The sequence below is a fragment of the Miniopterus schreibersii genome, assembly GCF_964146895.1.
Source record: "Miniopterus schreibersii genome assembly, chromosome: X".
In the NCBI taxonomy this organism is placed as follows: domain Eukaryota; kingdom Metazoa; phylum Chordata; class Mammalia; order Chiroptera; family Miniopteridae; genus Miniopterus; species Miniopterus schreibersii.
This window is the reverse complement of record NC_138104.1, coordinates 66,808,119-66,834,248: the sequence shown is the minus strand read 5'-3', so window position 1 is coordinate 66,834,248 and position 26,130 is coordinate 66,808,119. Positions and strand designations below refer to the sequence as shown.

The window sequence follows — 26,130 nt, the reverse complement described above, 5'->3', positions numbered from 1 at the left end:
GTATTGCTTTTTAAATGTCCTATTAGTCAGACTATTCATTTACTTATACCAGCACCCCCTCTTTGATCGCAAACATTGAAACTAGCACAGGCAAGCAGAACAGGAGGACATGACATCCAAGGCCTTTGCTGTATACACTGTGACTCAGCTGCAGCAGACTCCTTGTCACCCCTCAAACAAGCAGCCCCTTGAACTGTCCTGCATCTTTATGTAACGGATTCCTCCTTATTTGCAACCCAGCTCAAACCTCATTGCTTTCTCTGAGCCACCAATTCCAACACTTGTAGGTACCTTACCCCTCTCTATACTGAGTTCCTATCATACTCTGCTCATATCTGTTAGAGCCCTGATCACATTATATGGCCATGCTGTGTTCACTGTCTCTCCCACTGGACTGTGAACTCCTGGAAAACAGGGACTAAAACTAACTCATCTTTTAGCCTTCCCACCCGTCCATAAACACCTAGCATAATTCTTGGCCTAGTAGATACTTAGTAAATATTTGGCAAAAATTATTGTTAAGATCAGGGAGGTAAATGGCAGTGTGATCTAAAGGGGAAACAAGGACCAAAATGATGGTTACTCTCAAGTAAAGAAGAAAATAAATAGAAATAGATGAGGAAAAAGAGGTCAGTAAGAGAAACCCAGAGAAGGGAGAAGTAGAGAAACCCAGGAAGCAAACACATAAGAAGTAGAGGAGTAAAGAGGTAAAACAGAGATGCTAGGCAGCAAAGTAACACTGAGAAAGGGAACAATGTGAGGTGTGTGAAGTTAGGGCAATAAAACTAATCATCACTTTTTATCAGATATGCTTGAGCATTTCTGAAGCTCATCTATCCTCACTTGTCCCTAGAAACAAAGAGGGATGGAAGGAAGAAAAGGCCAGGGTGAGGAGTGAGGCAACTATGAACTTGGCCGCTAACTTTGGCTTGAGTCTGGGACTAGCCTGCTCTCTTGGCCTCCCCTTCCTCAGCTTCTCTCTTCTAACTCAGGCCTGGTCTTTGTCTCATCTCTGTTCTATATGGAAGGTCCATGTATGCACAAGTTATATATGTGAGAACAAATGGTCACATGTGTGCATACTGGTTTCCCATTGGGTATTTTTACTCTGAAAAAAATCCAAAAGAGAGTGTCATAGCAAGCCCCCAGCTGTCCCTGCCTTTGCTGTGTCAGAGGGGAACATTTGTGTCTCTGGCCTGCAGCCTTATAAGAGTGGAAAACCCTGGTGTGTTCCCTAGTTTGATGAACACATTTACAGTGCATGAAGGGTAAGATACTGTTGTAATGATGGATGTAAATATGCCGTAGTATTTACTGTATCTTTAAGACAAAATGACTTGCAGACTCACCGAGCTCTCTTCCCCACAGGAGATGTGCCACTTGATGGTTGAAGCCTTTTGGAGTTATTTCTCGGGTAACCAAAAAGTGTCTTATGCTTATAGAAAGCAGCATGGAGCAACCCTGGATAAAAGTCAGGAGCCCAGATGACTATTGTGGGCTCTGCCACTCAGTCTGAGGCTTTTTCTCATCTGTCAAATAGTAGTAATCTCACCCACCTACCTCATTAGTGTTACTATGAGGATAAAGTCACATGATTATATAGGACCCTATGTGTGACCAACATTTTACAGTTGTCAAGTGATTTCTACCACCATTCTGTTGTCTGATTCTCTCAACAGCCCTGTCAAATGTTTTGATCCTTATTTTACAGATGACAAAATTAAAGCTCTAAGAGGAGAAGTTACTTGGCCAAAGCCACATAGCTAGTAAACCAGGATGATGCAAGTTTTTAGACACAAACCTGGCTACTCAGTGCTATTGGCTTTAGGGCCCCTGTTTCTTAACTTCCCTCAGGGTTCCTCCTTTCTACAGCCTCTGAAGGTGCTCAGTGTAAAGAATTAATTCCATTTTTTTCTTCCGCTTTCTCTCCTACATTTTCTGGCCCCTAGAAGAAAACACCAGCAGCTCCGACAAAAAAAACCAGCACCACCTTCAACATCGTGGGGACCACCTATCCCATCAACCTTGCTAAGGACACTGAGTTCTCCACCATTTCCCAGGGCACAGTTCCCAGTGCCTCCTCAACCCCGACTATTATTGCTTCACCGAAGACCACCTATGTGCAGGACATCCCAACTGAGACCAAGACCTACAACAGTGTCAGCAAGGTTGACAAAATTTCCCGCATCATCTTTCCTGTGCTCTTTGCCATTTTCAATCTGGTCTATTGGGCCACATATGTCAACCGGGAGTCAGCTATCAAGGGCATGATCCGCAAACAGTAGATAGTGGCAACACAGCAACCAGAGCACAGTATACCCTAGGAAGCATCCAGGTACCCAACCCCCAGGGCTCCTCTTCATGTGTTCCAAGATTCTTCTTTTTAACCCTCTACCAAGCTGTGACTCTCAATTCATATTTATGAATCTCAATGAAAAAACAAAACAAAAAAACTACTTCTCCCTCTAACATTGCTGAGTGTACCCTCATCAGAGCCAAACACTGCCATTTGTCCAGTTGCTCATCTTAGTCTGCCAATCTCTCCCAGTTGAGGGCACTGCATGTATTCATTGCACCTTGCTCACTGCAAAAAGTACAGGAGGCTCTATTACCTGTATTGGGATCCTTGGCTATTTGAGAGGTCCAAACCAAGGAGGATTGTTAACTGGTCCAGATCAGATGATTCTGACTCAGTAGGCAGGGCTATCCCATGTGGTCTTTCCTGCCACCTTCCCTGCCTACAGCAGGACCCAATAGGCATAAGTACTAATAGCAAATGCAGGTGCCAGTGCTGTCCTCTGAACATGGTTCCAGCCCCTTTATTGACCTGGAGGTTAGTGGGGACAATTGAGGCTCACCACTGTCTACCATGTATGGCCAAAGTCGATACAAAAAATTGGGCCAGCCTCACACCAAGATGACTGCTGCCCTGCTATGTCCAGACCTCCAGAAAAATAGTAACATTTTTGGTATATATCTCTTCCAGGAAATCCCCCTTCTCTCAAACCCTCAACACTTGTAGCCAGCTGGACACTGCTTAGTTTGAACTCAATGCCACCTGCAAACTCTTTAAGAAAAGGATCAAGTATTTTTTAAATTTATACTAAAAAAGTATAAATAGATACGAAAAAAATCTAGATGAGATGCCTACAAAAATAATTTTAAAAGGATTAGAGTGATAGAAAAGTCACTTCCCTACCAAGGTACTTAGTCAAGTACTGGATGGAGCAAGATATATGGTCTGGGTGGTAGTTGAGGCTTGAATTCTTGCTCAAAAGACAGGACCACTGGCAGAAAAAAAAATCAAATTCTTCCTTCCATATCCTCCACATTCCACACCCTAGTCCAGGCCCAAGAACTTTGCTCCCACTGTGTCAGAGAACTTTGGTCCTCTGTTAATGCTGATTCTAAGGAGAGGTGCCTCAGAGTCTAGTTGATTTCTGAGTCAACTAAATCATTAACTTTATTACCAGTTTAATAATAGATTATTTAAGGGCCATTTAATTTTATTTGTTCTTAACGTGAGTAAAAGAGAGTTATAATTATAAAATTTTTATAAGGTAGATAAACTAAGTCTTTGATGTTTGAGTGACTTACCTAGGCTCCTTACAAGTGTCTAATAGAGAATCATCATAATAGAGAATCATCATGTGCTTCTTTCCAAAGGCCAAAATGAATACCGTATTGAGAAGGGAAGTCCACCTTAACCTCAGAATCAGCACAATCTCAACAGGTTTGATGGGTCCTGAATGCAGTTTGCTTGGATACCAAAAAGTTTTTTTGAAAGTCTCAATGTGTTACCCAAGGAGACCAATTCTAATAGTAATGGCTCAAAGTAATGAGATTAAGATGGCAGCCCCAGCCACACATCCAGAGTATCCTAGAAGCCCAAAACAAAGCCACAGATGCTACCAAAAACAGATTCTCCATGTCTACCCCTGAACAAAGCTCCTAAAGGGTCTATCATTAGCTGCTGGTTGACTTTTCACCCATCCTTTCCCTATCCCCTGTTTCCTTGCCATTGCTGGGATAATGCATGCCAGTCCCATTATTCCTAAGACTGACTATAGGTAAATTCATGACTAGAAGAGTGTACTATTGTGGATATGTGGGGATCGGGGGTGGGAAATGGGGCTGTTAATGATCGTCTTATGGAATTAGAATGGAAGCCTGACCTTCGCCTCTGTAGAAATTGTGTTTCCAAATGCTTGGTACAATGTTTAGCGGCTGTTTATTAAATTCTTTCTGAATTGTACTTGGGCTAGAGAACTTTTTTGATCACTCTTTGTCTAAAATAGGTGGTACTCTGTTCTTGGTTTTCACCCTCCACTCTCATGCCACCCTTATTTTCCACCTTTTAACACCACTGGAATATGCTAGAAAAAAAAATGTATGCCTAGAGCAAGACACCTATTACAGTGATCCAAAATAAAACCCAGGTGAAAACATAGCTTGATTAACTCAGGGGTCTTATTACCTAACATGACAGAGAAGGAAACACTTGTATTGCTTCCTCTGCAAAATTCATCCACTCCCAGTAATAGATAAAACTATTTTTATTGCAATTCTAAAAGCATTCCTTTTCCATTGATTACTATGTCCCTTAGGAAATAGTTCCCTTAGGCAGAGAGAATGAGTGTCTGGTTGGTTGATCCATGTGCTGAGAAATGTATATGATCCTTATTTATTACAGAGTTGGGGAAAATCTGGCAAATAATCTAATGAGATCTTCTTGAGGAAATCACCTGAATCCTAAGGGATGGGGAAAGTCTCCTTAGCAGAGCATTTAATCTCATATAAAAGGCTTTCTTGTCTGAAATAACATCAGGAACTTGGACAATCTAACCCTTGGTGTGTGTTCCAGCCCTGTGGTCATCTGATGGATGCCCTGCTGCTTCAGGCATTCCAGAGTCCTTATCTAGTTCCACTATACCCCTAGAACAACTATGTGAATCACACATGGCTACCTTCTTAGCAAAATTACCTGATATCAATATTTAAGTTATTTTCTTGAGAAGCTTCCGAAACCACTTTGCTTCTGAAAAATGTTCCCCAAGTCTTAGGGCAAAGCTCAAGCTGTTTACATCAACACTTCCATTGCTGAATTCTCCTAGAGTTTGAAATTTATTCAGAAAAATGAACACCAGGATTTAAGCCAGACCTTGATCCAGCACAGCTGCTATGTGATGTGGGGCAAGCCCCTCCCCTGAGCTGAGACTTAGTTTCCCCATTAGTAAAACGGGGTTATGATCAGAACCAAGTCAACAGTACTCTTTCCAGCAGTTTCCCTGGTGCTCCACTCTGCCCCTGAATATCTCCACATCCTGGAACCCCCATAAAGTCCAACCCAAGAACACAAACTTCATCGTTTGTTTGCCTATCGCTCAACTCAGATGGGTTAGCAGCTTCAAAATAAATTGATTAAATACCAAGTAAGGACAGCCAAGAGGCTAAACTTGAGAATGCAGAGCCCAAACTCTCAGATGTACTAGTGACCTCCTCAATTACTCCAGCATATCCTTGTCCTGAGCTTCATGTGGCAAGGTCTTGTGTGAAGAGATGCAGGATTACTAGTTGTTCAGCTCTAGTCCTAGCATGGGTAAATTTGGGCACTAAATTGAGAATATTAATGGGGTGCTGGTGTCAGGAAGGGGCTCCCAGGTAAGCCAAAAGTACATATTGGGAGCAAAAATCACCTCCCACTTCTCTTTTGCTTCCAAAAGTTTGGTTTAGGGAAGAACAAAAACCCTCAGAAACTATCTAAACATTTTGTCATGGACTCAAAACAATTCTTGGGACTTGCACACACTGTATCTGCCTTCCCTTCTGTCATAGGCAAAAGGCGGCTTCCCTTCTACCTGACACCAGTCCCTCCTTTGTTCTTCATCCCTGCTCCTCTCTTCTATAAGAATCCTACCTTTCTTATCTGCTCTCAATAAAGCTGTTCTTGCTTAGTCACCAGTGCCCTGGTTACTAAAACATAAGGACATTTTTTAGTTATCTTATTTGACCTGTCAGCATTATTTGATACTGTTCACATTGAATTTATTCTTTGGTTTTCATGACAGAACAGTCTCCTGATATCTCTGCTTTTTACCCCTTGCTACCTTTCTGTTTGTGTTTTTATTATTTAACTTCTCCCATCTATTAAAGGCTGGGGTTCCCTACAATGTTTTCCTCTTTCTCTTTTCATTCTACACTCCCTAAATGATCTCATCTGTCCTGATGGCTTCAGTTACTGCCATTAAACCACCACCAAATTTAGTGGCACAAAACAACGGCCTTTAATTAGTCCCATGGGCCAGGAATATGGACAGGGAACAGCAAGGATGACTTGTCTCTGCTCCACAATGCTTAGGACCTCAGAAAGGAAGACTCAAACAACTGGGGGTGACTTAATTGACTGGAACATCTGAGGATGGAAGATCCACTTCTAAGCTCCATGTGGAAGGGGATTCTATGGTAAGATGCAGATATATTAGTTGCCCAGCTCCAGTCCTGTTCAGCCAGGAAAATATTGGGTTCTGGTGCCAGACCATGGGGTGAGGTTTTTCACATGTCTGGCAGCTGGGCAGTGATGGTTAAAGGACAGGTTCAACTGGAACTGTTAACTGGAGCATCTATACATAGCTTTCCTTACAGCTTCTCACAGCATGGAAGCTGAGTACTGAAAGAGAACTTCTCCAGAAGGGGCCTCTGGAGAATAAGCATTCCAAGAGAACCAGATGGAAGTTGCATAATGTTTACTGTCCTAAGTTGAGAAGTAGCTATATTCTGTAGGTTACAAAATAGTCACTAAAGCCAGCTCAGATTCAAAAGGAGAGCACAGGCCTCACCTCTTAATGGGAGGTGTGCGTAAAAATTTGCAGACATGTATATAAACCACCACATCTCCTTTATGCTGATGGCTGCCAAATTGCCATCTCTAGCTTAGTTGTTTTATGTCAAATTTAACATGTTCGAAGCAGCACTGTTGACCCCTTAACCCACACAATTATTTCCTTGATCATTCATTTATTAATAAATAGAAGCATCATTTACACAGATGCTGAAAGCAAAATCCAGGAATTACTGACACCTTGTTCTCATCCTCACATCTAGCATGCCTGACAATCTTGTGTGTTCAGCCTCCAATTTAAAGTTCATATTATACCTCCTCCTCTTCACTGCCTGCACCCAGTCCATATATCCATCTCTCACCTCGAACCAGATCAGTAGTCCATGGCTTTCCCTGTCTTCAAAGCAAAATTGGTGGCCTCACCTAACCAGAATATTTGGTACACATTCTTGCCTGATGTAGGTCCCCCGAAAATGAACCATAAAGGCCTTGGGTCCTGTCCTGTTGCTACCAGGTCTGGGAAGCTAATTCATAGCCTCATCTACTACTTAATATAGTATCCAGTCCCAAACATCTAGTACGCCTGACTAGAGAATCCAGGCAACTTCAGAGTCCATTCTACAGCCTCCCTCTGGCAGGGAACAAAGCCAGCAGTACTATCTAGCTGTTTTTAGCCAGTGACACCTACAACCCTGACACCAGAGATAAAAAAGTTGCCTCACTGAAAAACAAACTAATAGCAGGCACCATCTGTCCAAGGACATTACCAGCAGACATACTTAAAAAACAAAACTTAGCTGACTGGTGAAGAACTGTTTCTGCCAAAGTGAACTTACAAAGTCTGGAAGAGGAGACCACTTATGCAAATGTGCAGATACTAATAATGTAAAGAATCAAGGATCATGAAAAAAATCAGGTAAATATTTATTTACACCACTAAAGAAAACTATTAAAGCTCTAATAACTGTTTATAAAGAAATGAAAATCCTTGAATTGTCAAAGAATTCAAAATCATCCTCTTAAAGAAGTTTGATGAACTATAAAAATACACAGACAGGCTACTAAACAAAATTAGGAAAATAATGCATAACCAAAAAGAGATGTACAACAAAGAAATAAAAACCATCCAAAAAAAAAAAAAAAAAGAAGAAAGAAAGAAAGAGAGAAACAGAAACCATAAGCTGAAAAATATAGTAACTGAACTGAAGAATTCAACAGAGAGCTTCAAAAGCATACTCAACCCTTCAGAAGAATTGGTGGCCTGGAAAATAAGACATTTGAAATTATCCAGTCAGAGGAACAAAAAGGAAAAAAAGAATTTAAAAAAGAGTATAGAAAGCCTATGGGACTTATGGAACATAATTTAAAAAAATAGCATGAAAATTCCAAAAGAAAAGAAAGATAAATGAACAGAAAGTATACCCAAGGTAGAACAAAAGTAGGTTTATAATTGTGAGTATGCAAAACACATAGTTTATTCTGATTTTATTATTTATTAATTATGATATTATTTTCCATATGAACAACTCTAAACCTACTTTTGTCCCACCACATATAAAGCAATAATGGCTAAAAACTTCCCAAACCTGGGGAAAGAAACAGACATCCAGATTCAAGAGACCCAAAAAGGTCAAACCTGAATATGACTACACTGAGACATATTATAATTAATTTACCCCAAAATAAAAGACAAAGAATTTTAAAAGCAGCAAGAGAAAAGAGAAATGTTGCATACAAGGGAACCTCTATAAGAATACAGGCAGGGGGTTTCTGGGCAAGATGGAGGCATAGGTAAATGTGGTACTTGCCACCACCTCCCACAACCATATCAAAATTACAACTAAAATACAGAACCAGCATTCAGAACTACCTGAAATTTAGCTGAATGGAAGTCTTACAACTAAGGAATTAAAGGAGAAGCACATGGAGACTGGTTGGAGGGGCAGAGACATGGGGTAGAATCTCAGAACCTGCTGGTCCCAAACCCACATGTGACAGTTTAAAATCAGGAGGAATGTATTGCTTGTGGAGTTTCCCTAGAGGAGCGAGGGGTCCCAGCCCCATATCAGGCCCCTCAGCCCAGGGTTCCAGTGCCGGAAAGAGAAGTCCCCACAGCTTCTGGCTGTAAAAACCAGGAGGGATTGTGGCTGAGTGACACAGAGGTTACTGGAGCCCAGGCAGATCCTCTTAAAGGGCCAGTGCATGGACTTACACAGAAGCACTCCCTCTGAGATCCAGTACTGGGGCAGCAGCTTGAAAGGAACCTGGGACATTCATGGAGAAATTAACTTGCCTGGAATAAGGGCAAGAGCTGGAAGTGCAGCTTTCTCCCAGACAGAAACGCTGGCAGAGATCATTGTTCCTTTGATAAGCCCTTTCTCCATAGAGCCAACAGGCTGCACCATATCTGAATCTCTATCAAGCTGGATCACACTACTCACCCTGCCCTAGTGATTCCCTGAGACGCTGCTAAACCCTACATGCAGGCTCATTCAAGCCATTTCCAGTAGCTTTTCCATACAACTGGCCCTTCTTAATGCTTCATACTTTCCTAAAATCTCTCAAACAAACAATAGCTGGCTGAAGTATGCCTCATACCTCCTGATAAGTGGCCTAAGGCCTAGCACTAGTGGCATCCCACTTTGGTTCATAGCTTGGCCTCTCCTGGGTACCTCCAAGCCCAACACAAGTAGCAGCCATCTATGGATTGCTCCATAGATTATGCTGAGTGACCCTGGGCTGGGCAAAGGCAGAAGCTGACTTTGCATCTCCCAGCAGGCCCCAGAGACAGTGCACCTGGTGGTCAGCTTTGACCATGCCGGATTACAACCCTACCACATCCACAAGTGACACATTCAAAGCATAGACTCTGTGAGTGCCAAAACCCCACTGAAGTAAATCCTGCTCTATAGGGGTGTCTTCTGTACAACAACTCTTCAGCTGTAGCCATAGCTGGCCTCACAGCCAATTGGCCTGGTGGTCAATTCCTCCTAGTGATGCCATCAGCACTCAAGGCTCAACTACAACAGGGCAGTGCACACAGCTCACACAGGGGCATACTTAGAGTGCCCAGCTCAGGTGACTGGGGAGGCTGAGCTTTTGGGCCTTATAGGACACCTACTACTCAAGGCCACTCTATCAATTCCAGGAGATATAGCAGCTCTACTTAATACATAGAGACAAACACAGGGAAGCAGCCAAAATGTGGAGAAAAAGAAAGATGTCACAAATGAAAGAACAGAAGAAAGCTCCAGAAAAGGAACTAAATGAAATAGATCCAAGCAAGCTACTAGATTCAGAGTTCTAAACAATGGTTATAAGGACTCTCAAGGAACTTAGTGAGAACTTAAAGAAAATTAGTGAGAACATCAACGACATAAAAAAAGACCTGTCAGAAATGAAGCATACACTAACTGAAATGAAGAATAATTTACAGGGAATCAACAGTAAAGTGGAGGACACTGAGAATCAAATCAGCGACTTGGAATATGAGGAAGCAAAAAACACCCAATCAGAAGAGAAAAAATAAAACAGAACCCAAAAATATGAAAATGGTATTAGGAGCTTCTGGGACAACTTCAAGTGTACCAACATTTGCATCATGGGGATGCTGGAAGAAGAGAGGGAGCCAGATATTGAAAACTTATTGGAAATAATAATGACAGAAAACTTCCTCTACCTGGGGAAAGAAATAGACATACAAGCCCAGGAAGCACAGAGAGTCCCAAACAAGAAGAACCCAAAGAGGCCCACACCAAGACACATCATAATTAAAATGCCAAAAGTTAAAGAAAAGAGAGAATCTTAAAAGCAGTAAGAGAAAAGCAGTTAGTTACCTACAAGGGAGTGCCCATACGACTGTCAGCTGATTTATCAACAGAAACTTTGCAGGCCAGAAGGGAGTGGCAAGAAATATTCAAAGTGATGAAAAGCAAGAACCTACAACCAAGATTACCCAGAAAAACTATCATTTAGAATTGAAAGTCATACAAAGAGCTTCACAAACAAGAAAAAGCTAAAGGAGTTCATCATCACCAAACCAGTATTACATGAATGTTAAAGGTCTTCTTTAAAAAGAAGCTAGCCCTGCTGGGCTTGGCTCAGCAGTTGAATGTCAACCTACGATCCAGGTGATCGGGGTTTGATTCCCGGTAAGGGCACATGCCTGGGTTGTTGGCTTGATCCCCAGTCAGGGGCATGCAGGAGGCAGCCGATCAATGACGTTCTCATCATTGATGTTTCTCTCTCTCTCTCTCTCCCTCTCTCTCCTACTCTCTGAAATCAATAAAAATATACTTTTAAAAAATAGACTTAGAAACATTGAAGCATGCAACAGACTGACGTATATTTACAGGGAAAGGCAGGATTGGAAAAGAGTAACCAAAGATTTTATGTGCATATATGCATATCCTGTAGACACAGAAAATAATGCAGCAAAGGCCTGAGAAGGAGGGGGGAGCAGTAGGGGTCATCAGTGGGGAAAAAAGGTGGACATCTCTAATACTTTCAACAATAAAAATACATTTTTAAAAAGAATTCAGGCAGATTTCTCAACAGAAAATTTTCAGGTCCGACAAAAAAGAATGACATGTTCAAATATTGAAAAAACTTGTCAACCAAGAATACTATACCTGGCTGAGCTTGCTCTTCCAATAAAAAAGAGAGATAAGGCTTTCTCTTCAAAAAAACAAAAGCTAAGGGAATCATCACCACTGAATTTGCCATATGAGAAATGGTAAAGTGAGTTTTTCAGTTGGTAATAAAAATGATGCTAATTAATGTGATAAAAACATAAGAAAGTGCAAAACTCAGTGTTAAATATATAGTCAAAATTAGAATCTGTAATACAGTAATGGTGGTGCGTAATTCACTTAACTCTAGTCTAAAAGTTGAAAAACCAAAGGTAAAGATAATTGTAACTACACTAATCTGTTATTAGTTACACAATATAAGAAATGTGTAAATTGTTACATCAATTACCTAAAATGTGAGGGGAAAGTAAAGTAAAAGTGTAAAGCTTAGAAATTTTATTTAAGCTAAGTTGTTATTAGTTTAAAATAGGCCATTATAATCTTAAGATATTTTGTGTAAGTCTCATGGTAACCACAGTGGCAAAATCTGTAGTAATAACACAAAAGAACAGGATAAAAAAATCAAAGCATACTGATACCACAAGACATCAAAACACAAAAAGGACAGCAGGATAAGTAACAAAGAACAATGGTTCTACAAAACAACCAGAAAACAATAAACAAAATAGAAATAGTAAGTCCCTACATATGGATAATTACTGTAAACATAAATGGATTAAATTCTCCAATTAAAAGACACAAAATAGTTGAATGGATTAAAAAATGTAGATCCAATAATATGCTGCCTACAAGGGACTCACTTGAGCCTTAAAGACACACATAACAGGATGAAAAAAATAACAAAGACATTATAAGCAAATGGTAACCAAAGAAAAAGCAGGGTAGCTGTACTCATATCAGACAAAATAGAATTTAAACTAAAAATGGTAAAAAGAGACAAGGTCATTATGTAATGATAAAGGGCTCAATCTATCAAGAAAGATATAACAACTGTAAATATCGGTGTGCCCAACCTCAAAGCACCAAAATATATAAAGCAAGTACTAACAGAGCTAAAAGGAGAAATAAAAAAAATACAATTGAGACTTTAATGCTCAGTTCTCAATAGTGGATAGATCATCCAAAGAGAGAGTCAACAGGAAAATAGCAAATTTGAACAACATGATAGAACAAATGGACCTAACATACACAGAGAAAATTCTCTCTGACAACAGCAGAATACACATTATTCTAAAGTGCACATGGAACATTTTCTAGGATAAAACATATGTAAGCCACAAAACAAGGCTTAGTAAATTCAAAGATTGAAATCGTACAAATGTCCTCTTTGACTACAATGGTATAAAACTAGAATTAATAATAAGAGAAAAACTAGAAAATTCACAAATATATGGAAATTAAACAACACTCTCCTGAATAACCAATTGATCAAAGAAGAAGTTAAAGTCCCTTGAGACAAACGTAATGGAAATGGAACATACAGAATCTTATGGGATGCAGCAAAAACAATTCAAAGAGGAATATTCATAGCAATAAATGCCAACACTAAGAAGCAAGAAATATCCCCAATAAACAACCTAACTTTACACCTTAAAGAACTAGAAAAAGAACAAACTAAGCCCAAAGTTAGCAGAAGGAAAAAAATAAAGATTAAAGCAGAAATCAATGAATCAGAGAACTAGAAAGACAATAAAAAAGATTAACCAATAGTTTATTCTTTAAAATAATAAAATTGAGAAATCTTTAGCTAGACTAACCAAGTAAAAAAGAGAGAGGACCAAATCAAAATTATAAGCTACTTTGAACAACTATGAACCAACAAACTGGGAAAATACTAAGACATACCAACTACCAAGACCAAATCAGGAGAAACAGAAAGTCTGAATAGACCAATCACTAGAAAAGAAACTGAATCAGTAACCAAACATTTCCCAATGAAGAAAAGCCCAGGACAAGGTAGCCATCTGGTACTTTACCAAACATTTTAAAATTAACTCCAATTCTCAAACTCTTTCAAAAAATGGTAGAGGAGGGAACATTGTCAAACTCATTTTATAAGACCAGTATTTATGCTGTTAAGAAAGCCAGAAAAGGACACTACCAGAAAAAAAAACTACATACCAATATCCCTGATGAATATAGGTACAAAAAATTCTCAATAAGATATTAGTAAACCTAATTCAGTAGCATATTAAAAGAATCATTCATCATGACCAAGTGAAATTTATACCTGGCAAATAAAGATTTTTCAACATACATCAACCAATCAATGTGATACAATACATTAAGAGAACTAAAGAAAAAATTATATGACCATATCAATAGATGCAGAAAAAAGTATTTGACAAAGTTCAACATTCATTCATGATAAAATCTCTTAACAAATTAGTTATAGAAGGTGCACACCTCAACATAATAAAGCCATATATGATAAGGCCACAACTAAGGTTTAAAACTTTTTCTCTAAGATCAGGAAAAGACAAGGGTGCTCACATCACCATTACTAGTCAACATAGTATTGGAAGTTCATGCCAGAGCAATCAGGAAATAAAAAGAAATAAAAGATATCTGAATTGGAAAGGAAGAAGTAAAATTTTATTTCTGTGGATTATATATATAATTATGTCATCTGCAAATAACTGTTAGATCTAATCAAAGAATTTAGCAAAGTTGCAGAATATAAAATTATCATGCAAAAACCAGTAGTGCTTTTATAATTTTATTTTATTTTATTTTATTTTATTATTTTATTATTTTATTTTATTTTATTTTATTATTTTATAACTTGAACTCTCACCCAAAGATATTAATTCCAGAGAGAAGGGAAGGGAGAGAAAGAGAGAGAAAGAAATATCAATGTGAGAGAGAAGATTGATTGGTTGCCTTCTGTACCTGCTCTGAATGGGGATGGAACCTAGGTATGGGCCCTGACCATGAGTTGAACCCTCAACCTTTCAGTACATGGGACAACACTCTGAACAACTGAGCTACACTGGCCAGGGCACCAATAGAGTTTTTACACACTAACAATGTATTATCAGAAAAATAAATTAAAATAGTGATACCATTAACAATATCATCAAAAGAATAAGATATTTAGAAATAAACTTAACCAAAGAGGTCGAAGATCACTGTTCTGAAAACTACTAATAAAAGAAATTGAAGATACAAATAAATGGAAGGGTATCCTGTGTTAATAGGTTGAAGGAATTAATATTGTTAAAATGTAAATACTACCAAAAGCCACCTACAGGTTCACTGAAATCCCTATCAAGATTCTAATGACATTTTCACAAAAGTTAAAAAATAATTCTAAAATTTACGTGGAACCACAAAAGACCCTGAAGAGTCAAAGCGATCATGAAAAGAACAAAAGTGGGAGGCATCACAGTTCCTGATTTCAAATTGTACTGTAAAGCTATAGTAATCAAAATGGTATGATACTAGCGTAAAAACAAATAGATCAATGGAACAGAAATGAAAGCCCAGAAATAAACCCGAGCATATATGGTCAAATAATATTTGACAAGGGAGCCAACAATATTCAATGAGGAAAAAACAGTCTCTTCAATAAAGAGTGATGGGAAAATTAGATATTCATACATAAAAGGATGAAACTAGGCCCTTATTTTACAAAATATACAAAAGTCAGCTCAAAATGGATTAAGACCTGATGCAATGAAAACTCCTAGAAGAGCCTGGCCGGGTGTGGCTCAGCGGTTGAGCGTCGACCTGGGATCCAGGAGATCAGGGTTCGATTCCCGGTTAGGGCACATGCCTGATTGTGGGCTTGATCAATGACTCTCTCATCATTGATGTTTCTGTATCTCTCTCTCCCTCTCCTTTCCTCTCTCTGAAATCAATGAAGATATATTTAAAAAAAAAAAAAAGAAGAAAACTCGTAGAAGAAAACATAGGAAAAAAGCACCTTCACATGGGTCTTGGCAATGATATTTTTGGATATGACAGCTAAAGCACAAGTAACAAAACCAAAAATAAACAAGTAGGACTATGAACAAAAATGTTTCTGCACAGGAAAACAAATAATCAAAAAAGTAAAAAGACAATCTACAGAATGGAAAAATATTTAGAAACCATATATGTGATAAGGGGATAATATCTAAAGTATATAAGGGACTCATACAAATCAATAGTAAAAAAAAATAATAATCCAATTAAAAATGGGCAAAAAAACTGATTAAACATTTTTCAAAGAAGATCTATGAATAGCCAATAGGTACATGAAAAGATACTCAACTGGTCATCAGAGTAATGAAAATCAAAACCACACTGAGGTGTCACCTCACACCTGACATAAAAAAAAAAAGAGAGAGAGAACCCTGGCTGGTGCTGTGGCTCATTTGGTTGGAGCATCATCCCATGCACCAAACAGTTGCTGGTTTGATTCCTGGTCAGAACGCATACTCTGACTGCAGGCTCAATCCCCAGTCAGGGATATGCAGGAGGCAGCCAATCAATGATGACTCTGTCATCACTGATGTTTCTATCTCTCTCTCTCCCTCTCCCTTCCTCTCTCTGAAATCAATGAAGACATATTAAAACGAAACGAAATGAAAAGAAAGGAAACAAAACAAAACAAAACAAAACAAAACACAACAAAATGTTGGTTAGGAGAAAAGATGGCGGCACTGTAAGAAAAAGCAGAACACTCCTGCTCCCAGCCACAGACTCAATTTACTCTTAAAACACTAAGTAAACCAGCTTAGAAAACCCAGAGAAATATACCTGAGTGGACATATTCTGAGTAGGGAGCACTGAAGAAACATCATAGAATCTGGTAAGAGAGGAAGGGCGTAGAAAACGGGAGTCCACCCTGAAGCTTGTGCTGGGGCTGGGCAGGCAAAGAGCTCACTAGAATGTTTTTCAATCTATCCCCCTGAGCCCAGACTGCTGAAACTGCCCATACAGAAAAGGTAACAGACTAAAGTCAATCTGAAACTGCAGCAGGCCAGTGCATGGGGAACTAGATTTGGAGGATAAGGTAGAGACTGAGGCTGTGGAACACAGACTAACTCCCTCACAGTGAGTGCTTGACAGCAAAACCTCTAAGTAAGGGGACTGATACCCTGAGCTACACTAGCCATCCTGCACGCTAAAGACTCTACAGAAGACTCTGGAGTTAGACCAGGCAACTATAAGGTTGGAAAATAGCCAACAAAAAGAGATGATCCACAGAGAACCTCAGATCAACCATCTACCTAAGGAAACCAGAGCCAAACCTAAACAACTCCTCACATTGGCTGAAACACAAGTACCTCCCAGGAGAACCAAAATCAGCAAACAGTGAGCCTCAGACAACATAAGCTGCCCAGAAGAAACTCACCTGATTGACTTTCTCCCTTCTTAGGAAAAACAGAAAGGAAAAAAAAATTAATTTAATTTAAATTTTTTTTCTTTTTAAATTTTATAATTAATTTTTTCAAAAAAAAATTTAATTGATTATTTTAAAAGAATTTTGTTTTGCTTAGATTGTTTTTTTGTTTTGTTTTGTTTGGTTTGGTTTGGTTTATTTTCTTTGATTTCTTTTGTCTTTACTTCTACTATCAAGATTTTCTTGATATTCTCTGCTTAATTGCTGGAGCTGTATCATTATAAACAATGAGTTTACAACTTTTCTCTATAGTTTCTCCCATGTCTCTTATTGGACTCTCTCCCTGCCCTGCCTTTATCTCTCTCTCCTCTTGATCCATTGGCATAACTTTTTTTCTTCTTCTTTTCTTTCTTTCTTTTTTGTGTGTGTTTCCCTCTTCTGTACTCTTATCTTTTTGTTTGATTGCTAGTTTCTGTTATTCTCTTTACTGTATTTTGATTTTTTCATTTTTCAACTATTATTCTATTCCTATTCTCTCCCTTAATTTTTTGTTCGCCCTTCTTTCAGAATCTTTTCTCTGCCTTTTGTATATGCCAGTAGCTTCTCTATTTTTTACATTACAGTTTAGCTTATTATTATTATTTAAATTTTTTCACTATTAACATTACACTTTTCTCTCCCTAGCTTTACTTTCTTCTTTCTTTCTTTCTTTCTTTCTTTCTTTCTTTCTTTCTTTCTTTCTTTCTTTCTTTCTTTCTTTCTTTCTTTCTTTCTTTCTTTCTTTCTTTCTCTTTCTTTCTTTCTTTCTTTCTTTCTTTCTTTCTTTCTTTCTTTCTTTCTTTCTTTCTTCTTTTTTTTTTTAACCTTTTCTTTTTTTTTTTTTTTTTTTTTTGATTTAGCTTTTGTGTTCTCCCTTCCCACTCCCAGTTCTATTTTCACTTGGGATGTTTTCATTGTGATAGTCAAGATATTTTGTAACATATCCCTTGTTTCCTGGAAGTTTAGTTGTGTATTGTCCTGCTTTGCCAGAACCTGTACAATAGCTCACAGTATGTGGTTGCAGCTGAGACACAATTAGCCAACCTGAGAAGGGAGTCCTCCCAAGGACTGATCAAAAACAATCTAGACCTACTCACAACTGGAGAACCCAAATTACTCACAAAGGGGACACCCACAAAAGGGACACCCCTAGAGCAAAGAGATCAGAAGTATAAGGAAAACTCACCTCTGGGCTCCAGTGGATTCACACTACAGAATCCCTCCCCATAAGACTGGGAGACAGCAAATATATCTAATATATAGATACAAACACTAAGAGCTACAAAGAAACAACCCCCAAACAAACAAACAAACAAAAGGAATAATAGCCAGAAAAAGACATTGATGAGATGAAATTAAGCAAGGTATCAGAAATAGAGTTCAGGGTAATGGTTATGAAGATGCTCAAGGAAATAAATGAGAATAAGAAACTTGATGGTAAGGTCAAGAAACTTACTGAAAACATGAAAAAGGAGACAAATATCAAAACAAGAATCAGACAGAAATAAAGAATACTATATCTGATATCAAGAATACACTGGAAGGAATTAAAAGCAAGCTCAATGAAGCAGAGGATAGAACAAGAGACTTAGAAGACAGGGTAGAATAAACCACTCAATCAGAGCAGGAAAAAGAAAAAACACTTAAAAAGCATGCAGACAGTCTAAGGGAGCTTTGGGACAACATGAAGTGAACTTACATTCGCATTATAGAAGTGCCAGAGGGGGAGAAAAGAGAGCAAGGGATAGAAAACTTGGGGGAGGAAATAATGACAGAAAACTTCCCTATGCTGGGGAGCGAGAAAGCCACGCAAGTTCAGGAAGCACAGAGAGCTCCAAACAAGAGGCACACAAAGAGACCAACTCCAAGACACATTATAATTAAAATGGCAAATGTCAAGGACAAAGAAAGAATATTAAGGGCTGCAAGAGAGAGAAGAGCAGTGACTTACAAGGGAACCCCCATGAGGCTGAGACAGGATCTCTCAACAGAAACCCTTCAGGTTGGAAGAGAGTGGCATGAAGTCCTCAAAGTAATGAAAAGCAAGAACATGCAACCAAGATTGTTTTTTTTTTTTTAATTTTATTATTGTTTAAAATATTACAGATGTCCCTTTTTCTCCCCAATGACCCGTTCCACCCCCGTCCCCTCCCCCTCCCCAGTCCCTCTCCCCACCATTGTCCGTGTCCTTGGGTTGTGCATATATGCATATAAATTCTTTGGTTATGCAGCAAGGATATCATTTGAAATTGAAGGTGAAATAAAGAGCTTCCCAGACCAATAAATAAATAAATAAATAAGCTAAAGAAATTCAGTATCATGAAACCAGCACTGCAAGAAATGCTAAAAAGACTGCCCTAAGGAAAAAAGGTATAGTCAGAGAAAAGTACATCCACATAAAAGGGGGAAATGGCATGAAATAAGTATATATCAATAGTAACCTTAAATGTAAACAGATTAAATGCTCCAACCAAAAGACATAGGGTAGCTGATTGGATAAGAAAGGAGTACCCAAATATATGTTGTTTACAAAAGACTCACCTGAGAGCAAAAGATTCACACAGACTAAAAGTGAAGGAATGGAATAAAATATTCCATGCCAATGGAAAGGAAAAGAAAGGTGGACTAGCAATACTTATTTTGACAAAACAGACTTCAAAGTATAGACCATAACATGAAAACAAAGATGCTCACTACATAATACTAAAGGAATCACTCCAAAAGGAGAAAATATCCTTTATAAATATATATGTATCCAATAAAGGAGCACCTAAATGTTTAAAAAATTTCTTGGTGGACCATAAAGGGGAGATTGACAGCAACACAATCATAGTGGGGGACCTTAATACCCCACTGTAATCTCTGGAAAAATCATCAAGACAAGAAATCAACAGGGAAACACAGACCTTAAATGACACACTATAACTAAAGAATTTAATTGACATTTACAGAACATCTCATCCCAAAGCAGCAGAATACACATTCTTCTCAAGTGCACATGGAACATTCTCAAAAATAGACCACATCATAGGGCACAATGGAAGATTCTACAAATTGAAGAAGACTGAAATCATATCAAGCATCTTCTTGGATCACAATGCAATGAAACTAGAAGTCAATCACTATGAAGGTTAAATAGCATGCTATTAAACAACGAATGGGTTACCAATGAGATCAAGAATGAAATCAAAACCTCCTGGAAAGAAATGAAAATGAACAGAGGACCACCCAAAATGAGTGGGACACAGTGAAAGCAGTCCTGAGATGAAACTTCATAGCAGTACAGGCATACCTCAAGAAACAAGAAAAAGCTCTACTAAAACATCTAATACAACAAACAAAAAACTAGAATGAGAACAGCAAAAAAAGTCCCAAAGAACTAGAAGGAAGGAAATAATAAAGACCAGAGCAGAAATTCATGACATAGAGGCTAAAAAAAACTACAACAAATCAATAAAACCAAGAGCAGGTTCTTTGAAAAGATAAATAAGATTGATGCACCTTTAGCTAGACTCACCAAGAAATAAAGAGAGAGAACCCAAATAAATAAAATCAGAAAGGAAACTGGCGATATAACAACCGACCCAACAGAAATACAGATGATGGAAAGAAAATATTATAAGCAACTATATGCCAACAAACTGGACAACATGGGGGAAATGGACAAGTTCCTGGAAGCATACAATCTTTCAAAGCTGAATCAGGAAGAGGCAGAAACTCTGAATAGGCCGATAACAACTAATGAAATTGAAGCAGTAATCAAAAAGCTCCCAGGAAACAAAAGTCCTGGACCAGATTGATTTACTGGCGACATTTACCAAACATTCAAAGAAGAATTAACACTTATCCTCCCAAACTATTCCAGAAAATCCAAGAAGAGGGAAAACCCTGAAGCTGTTTTTATGATGCCTTCATCATCTAATTCCAGCACCAGATGAAGACACTACAAAAAATATAATTGCAGGCCAATATCCCTGATGAACATAGATGGTAAAATCCTTGACAAAATACTAACAAGATCCAGGAATACATTAAAAAGATCATACACCACGATCAAGTGGGATTTACTCAGGGGATGCAAGGCTGGTATAATATTCACAAATCAATTAATGTGATACATCACATAAACAAAGTGAAGGACAAAAATTCTATGAGCATATCAATAGATGCAGAAAAATCATTTGACAATATACAGCACAAATTTTTGATAAAAAGTCTCAGCAAAGTGGGAATACGGGAAACATACCTCAACATAATAAAGGCCATATATGACAGACTTACAGCCATCATCATACTCAGTGGGGAAAAACTAAAACCATTTCCCTCAAAAACAGGAACAAGACAAGGATGTCCATTTTCACCACTCAAATTTACACATAGTACTGGAAGTCCTTGTCACAGCCATCAGACAGGAAGGAATTATAAAAGGTATGCAAATTGGAAAGGAGGATGTAAAACTGTTGTTATTTGCAGATGACATGATATTGTACATAGGAAACCCTAAAGACTCCATCAAAGTTCTAGATTTGATAAATGAATTAGGCAAGGTAACTGGATACTAAATTAACATCCAAAAATTGATGGCATTTTTATACACCAACAATGAAATCTCAGGAAAAGAATCTAAAAAAGCAATATTATTTATCATTGCAACTAAAAAAATAAGATACCTAAGAATAACCTTAACCAAGGATGTAAAAGACCTGTACTCGGAAAACAACAGGACACTGAAACAGGAAACAAAAGAAGAAAAACAAGTGGAAGAATATACCATGCTTATGGATTGGAAGAATTAATATTGTTAAAATGTCCATACTACCCAAAGCAATCTATAGATTCCATGGAATTCCTATTAAAATACCAACAGCATATTTCACAGAGCTGGAATAAATATTTCAAAAACATATGGAACTGAAGAAGACCCTGATTAGCCTTAGCAATCTTGTGAAACAGGATCAGAGTTGGAGGGATCACTTTACTGGATATCAAACTGTACTACAAAGTCATTGAAATCAAAACATCTTGTTATTGGTACAACAACAAACATATAGATCAATGGATCAGAACAGAGACACCTGAAGTACACCCACACCATTATGGTCAGTTCATATTTGACAAAGGAGGCAAGAACATAAAATGGAGTAAAGACAGTTTCATCAATAAATGGTGCCGGGAAAATTGAACAGGTACATGCAAAAAAATGAAACTAGATCTTCAACTTACTCCATAAACAAGAATAAATTCAAAATGGATAAAAGACTTAAATGTAAGTCGTGAAACCATAAAAATCGTGGATGAAAACTTAGGCAGTAAAGTCACAGACATTTCACATAGTGGAATATTCACCCATATATCTCCTAGGTCAAGAGCAAGAAAATAAAAAATAAACATATGGGACTACATCAAGCTAAAAAGCTTCTGTACAGCAAAAGAAATCACACTCAAAATACAAGGAACACCATGGTATGGGAGAACATATATGCCAAGTATGCATCTGATAAGGGACTAATTTCCAAAGTGTATAAAGAACTCACAGAACTCAAGAGGAAGACAAACAATCCAATTAAAAAATGGGCAAAGGACCTCAATAGACACTTCTCCGAAGAGGATATGCAGATTGTCAAGAGACATATGAAAAATTGCTCACCATCAATAACCATCAGAGAGATGCAAATTCAAACTACAATGAGGTATCACGTCACACTTGTCAGAATGGCTACAATCAACAAAACAACAAATTACACTTGCTGGCAAGGATGTGGAGAAAGGGAAACCCTGGTACACTGCTGGTGGGAATGCAGACTGGTGGAACCACTATGGAAAACAGTATGGAGGTTCCTCAAAAAATTAAAAATGGAACTGCCTTTTGTTCCATTCATCCTCCTTCTAGAAATATATCCTAAAAATCCTGAAACACTAATCAGAAATAATATATACACCCCTATGCTCATAGCAGCAGAAGTTACAATAGCTAAGAACTAGAAACAGTCCAAGTGCCCATCTGTAGATGAGTGGATAAAAAAAGCTGTGGGACATTTACTCCGTGGAATACTATGCAGCTATAAAGAAGCATGATCCTGTACCCTTTGGGACAGTGTGGATGGACCTGGAGAAGAGTATGCTAAGCAAAATAAGCCAGGCAGAGAAAGACAAGTATCACGTGTTCTCACTTATATGTGGAATCTAAAGAACATAATAAACTGATAAAAAAATAGAATCAGTGACATAGAAGCATGGATCAGACTGACGAATCTCAGAAGGAAGGTGGGGGTTAGTGAGTGGGGAGAAATTTACCAAATAATTTATATGTGTATATGCATAACCCATGGACACAGACAGTAGTGTGGTGAAAGCTTGGGGTGTGGAGTTGGTGCGGAGGGAAGGTGTCAATTGGGAAAAAAGGGGTCATCTGTAATATTTTGAACAATAAAAATTTTTTAAATATTAGAAACTTCCAGTTGTAAGTGAAATAAGTATTAGGATGTAAGGTACAACATAACAATTATAGTTAATACTGCTATATAAGGTATATGAAAGTTATTAAGAGAGCAAATCCTAAGAGTTCTCTTCACTAAGGGAAATATTTTATTTTAATTTTTGTTTACATATATTAGATGATTCTAATTAAACATATTGCAGTCATTATTTCACAATATATTTAAGTTAAACCATTATGTTTCATTATGTTGTGCACCTTAATCTTAAACAGTGACATATGTCAATTATATCTTATTCAATAATCCTTTGGGGAAAACTCGGTTACTGACTTTGTTTAGACTCTCCCCACTCTGGTTCTCAAATATGTATTTTCCTCTATAGTGAGCATCTTGAGCTATATGTGTTTTAAGGGCCCTTCTGTGCATAATATTATAAGATTCTAGTCAAAGTTATTGGATTTGAAGTCAATTGTGTTTGTGTACAAAGCAGTCTGAAATAGATTTTATTGTTTACCTGAAGGCAATGTGCTTTGTGCATTTTAGTTTCATCTGACAAGAAAGTAGGTATTGGGGAGAGGGAAATCCAATGCTCCTGAAATCCCAGAGTCCCTGATCCCAACAGAGTAAATACTGACTACCATGCTTGTGTTTATCCCTTGAGCTGAAATCAGATCACAGTGAAGTATAAGATCACCTTTCTCAATGTAATTATATACTTTCCAATATGGGTTGGTAATTTTTGTTTTTATTTTGAATTTTTATTTCACCTTGGTTATTCTCTGGGAATAAAATTATTTCCTTTAAAAAAAGTCTGCACTCATGGGAGAAGAGATATTGGTGTTGTAACAAAGCAGATACTATGTCTTAAACACTTTATGGGTAGAAAGCATATGAGTTTCCTTCTTTCCACCTCTCTCTCTCTCCGCATTCACAGATATCAACACACTGCCTCAAGCATAGTAAAAGTCTAGGAAAATAATTGCTGAATAAATAAATGAATATGAGGGGAACCCTTTTCCCAAAATCCTAACCCAGAACAATATGGGGGAACAATGAAAGATTTACAGAGAATCATGGGGCCAAATTAAGTAAGTGAGTGAACTGTAAAGGATAGTGATAAGAAGACTAACACAGAGCTATCCTTCACTGAGAGCTTCCCAGGTGCCAGTTGCTGTGAGAAGAGCTGACAGCAACCCTTTGACATGGATACTATCATTATCTCCATTTTATAAGTTATAAAACTGAAGCTCAGAGAGGTCACATGATACACTTAAAGCCCCACAGACTGGACAAAGTTCCATCTCATTTATGTAGAATTTGTAGTTAGCAAAAATGTGTTGACTCTTGGGATTTGCTGAAACTTTGTGAGGCAGGTTGAGCTGGGCTGGTTGGCTTGGGAGATGTGGAGACACTGCTGTTCCAGGGCCTGGTTGTGGGGGTGTATCTGAGTGTGTATTTCTTGGCTTCCAGATGTTCTGGAGATTGTAAGGAAGGCCCAAGGAGTAGGCTAAAAGCTGTGTTTATGCATTGTCCATGGTCTGTGTCCTCTGCACAGTTCTCTCTTAGTGATTAAAATAATTGTTTGCAAGCTATTTCCTTAAAGCTTCTGGACAAAGCTACACTGCTCTTCTTTGTTGGTTTCAAATTACATCCTTTATTCATGGTTCTGAGTACACTTTTCCTAATTTGAACCCTCAGAAAACTAGTGAAACTTGTGCTAGCTGTGAAGCATGAGATCCACAGAGGCTGATGACAAAGAATCATTAATGCAGTAGCCTTTGTCTGATTTGCAGATTTATACACTCTATAAGAGACAATTTAAAAAATTCATTCTGCTAGCCACAACAATCAGACAACAAGAAGAAATAAAAGTGATCCAAATTGGAAAGGAAGAAGTAAAACTGTCATTATTCTCAGATGACATAATATTGCATATAGAGAATCCTAAAGATTCCACCAAAAAACTATTAGAACTGGTAAATGAATTCAGTAAAGCAGCAGGGTAAAAAATGAACATCCAGAAATCAGTTGTGTATTTATACACCAATAATGAATTATCAAAAATGGAAACTTAAAAAAAAAAATCCCATTTACAGCTGCTTCAAAAAGAATAAAATAGCTAGAAGTAAATTTAACCAAAAATGCAAAAGTTCTGTATTCAGAAAATTATAAGACACTGAAGAAAGAAACTGAGAAAGACAAATGAGTGGAAGCATATACCATATTCATGGATAGAAAGAATTAACATTATTAAAATGTCCATACTACCCAAAGCAATCTATAGGTTCAATGCAATGCCTATCAAGATACCAATGGTGTATTTCACAAAACTATAACAAATGTTTCAAAATTTATATGGACCACAAAAGACCCCAGATAGCAACAACAATCTTTTGAAAGAAGAACAAAGTTGGAAGAATCATACTACCTGATATTAAACGACACTACAAGGCCATAGTAATCAAAACAGCATGGTATTTAGCATAAAACCAGACATTTAGATCAATGGAACAGAATAGAAATCCCAGAAATAAATTCATGATTTTATAGTCAATTTATATTTGATGAAGGATTTTTTCCCTTTCATACAAAGGACTAAAGATAGTCTATTCAAGAAATGGTATTGGGAAAATCAGATAGATACTAGCAAAAAAAAAATGAAACTAGACCACCTTCTTACACTGCACACAAGAATAAACTCAAAATGGATTAAAGACTTAAATATTAGACTCAAAACAATAAAAATTCTAGAAAAAAACATAGGCAGTAAAATCTGCACAAAATGACTGTTTTTCAAAGATTTTAGGACTCTACAGAACCAGATTCTGATCAGTGAAGATCAACGAACTTACCAGGGAAGCAATGGATTCAGAAATGTTCTGCTCTTCCTTG

At 37.8% G+C, this 26,130-nt stretch overlaps 1 protein-coding gene across 10 annotated transcripts in view; it reads left to right on the top strand.

Annotated features, from left to right (window-relative positions):
- Window positions 1-26,130, top strand: part of GABRA3 (gamma-aminobutyric acid type A receptor subunit alpha3) — a 422,854-nt gene that overhangs the window by 377,848 nt on the left and 18,876 nt on the right. For 5 of the 10 annotated variants that reach the window (XM_081125278.1, XM_081125274.1, XM_081125277.1 and 2 more), the window contains one exon: window positions 1,950-4,254. The exons of 2 other annotated variants lie outside the window; for them this stretch is intronic. In XM_081125278.1, the coding sequence (XP_080981404.1) occupies window positions 1,950-2,285 (336 nt within the window). In that variant the 3' untranslated portion in view covers window positions 2,286-4,254. Of the gene's footprint in view, window positions 1-1,368; window positions 1,415-1,949; window positions 4,255-26,130 lie in introns of those variants that run through there. 3 more of the 10 variants (XM_081125279.1, XM_081125280.1, XM_081125276.1) reach the window with 2 other exon arrangements.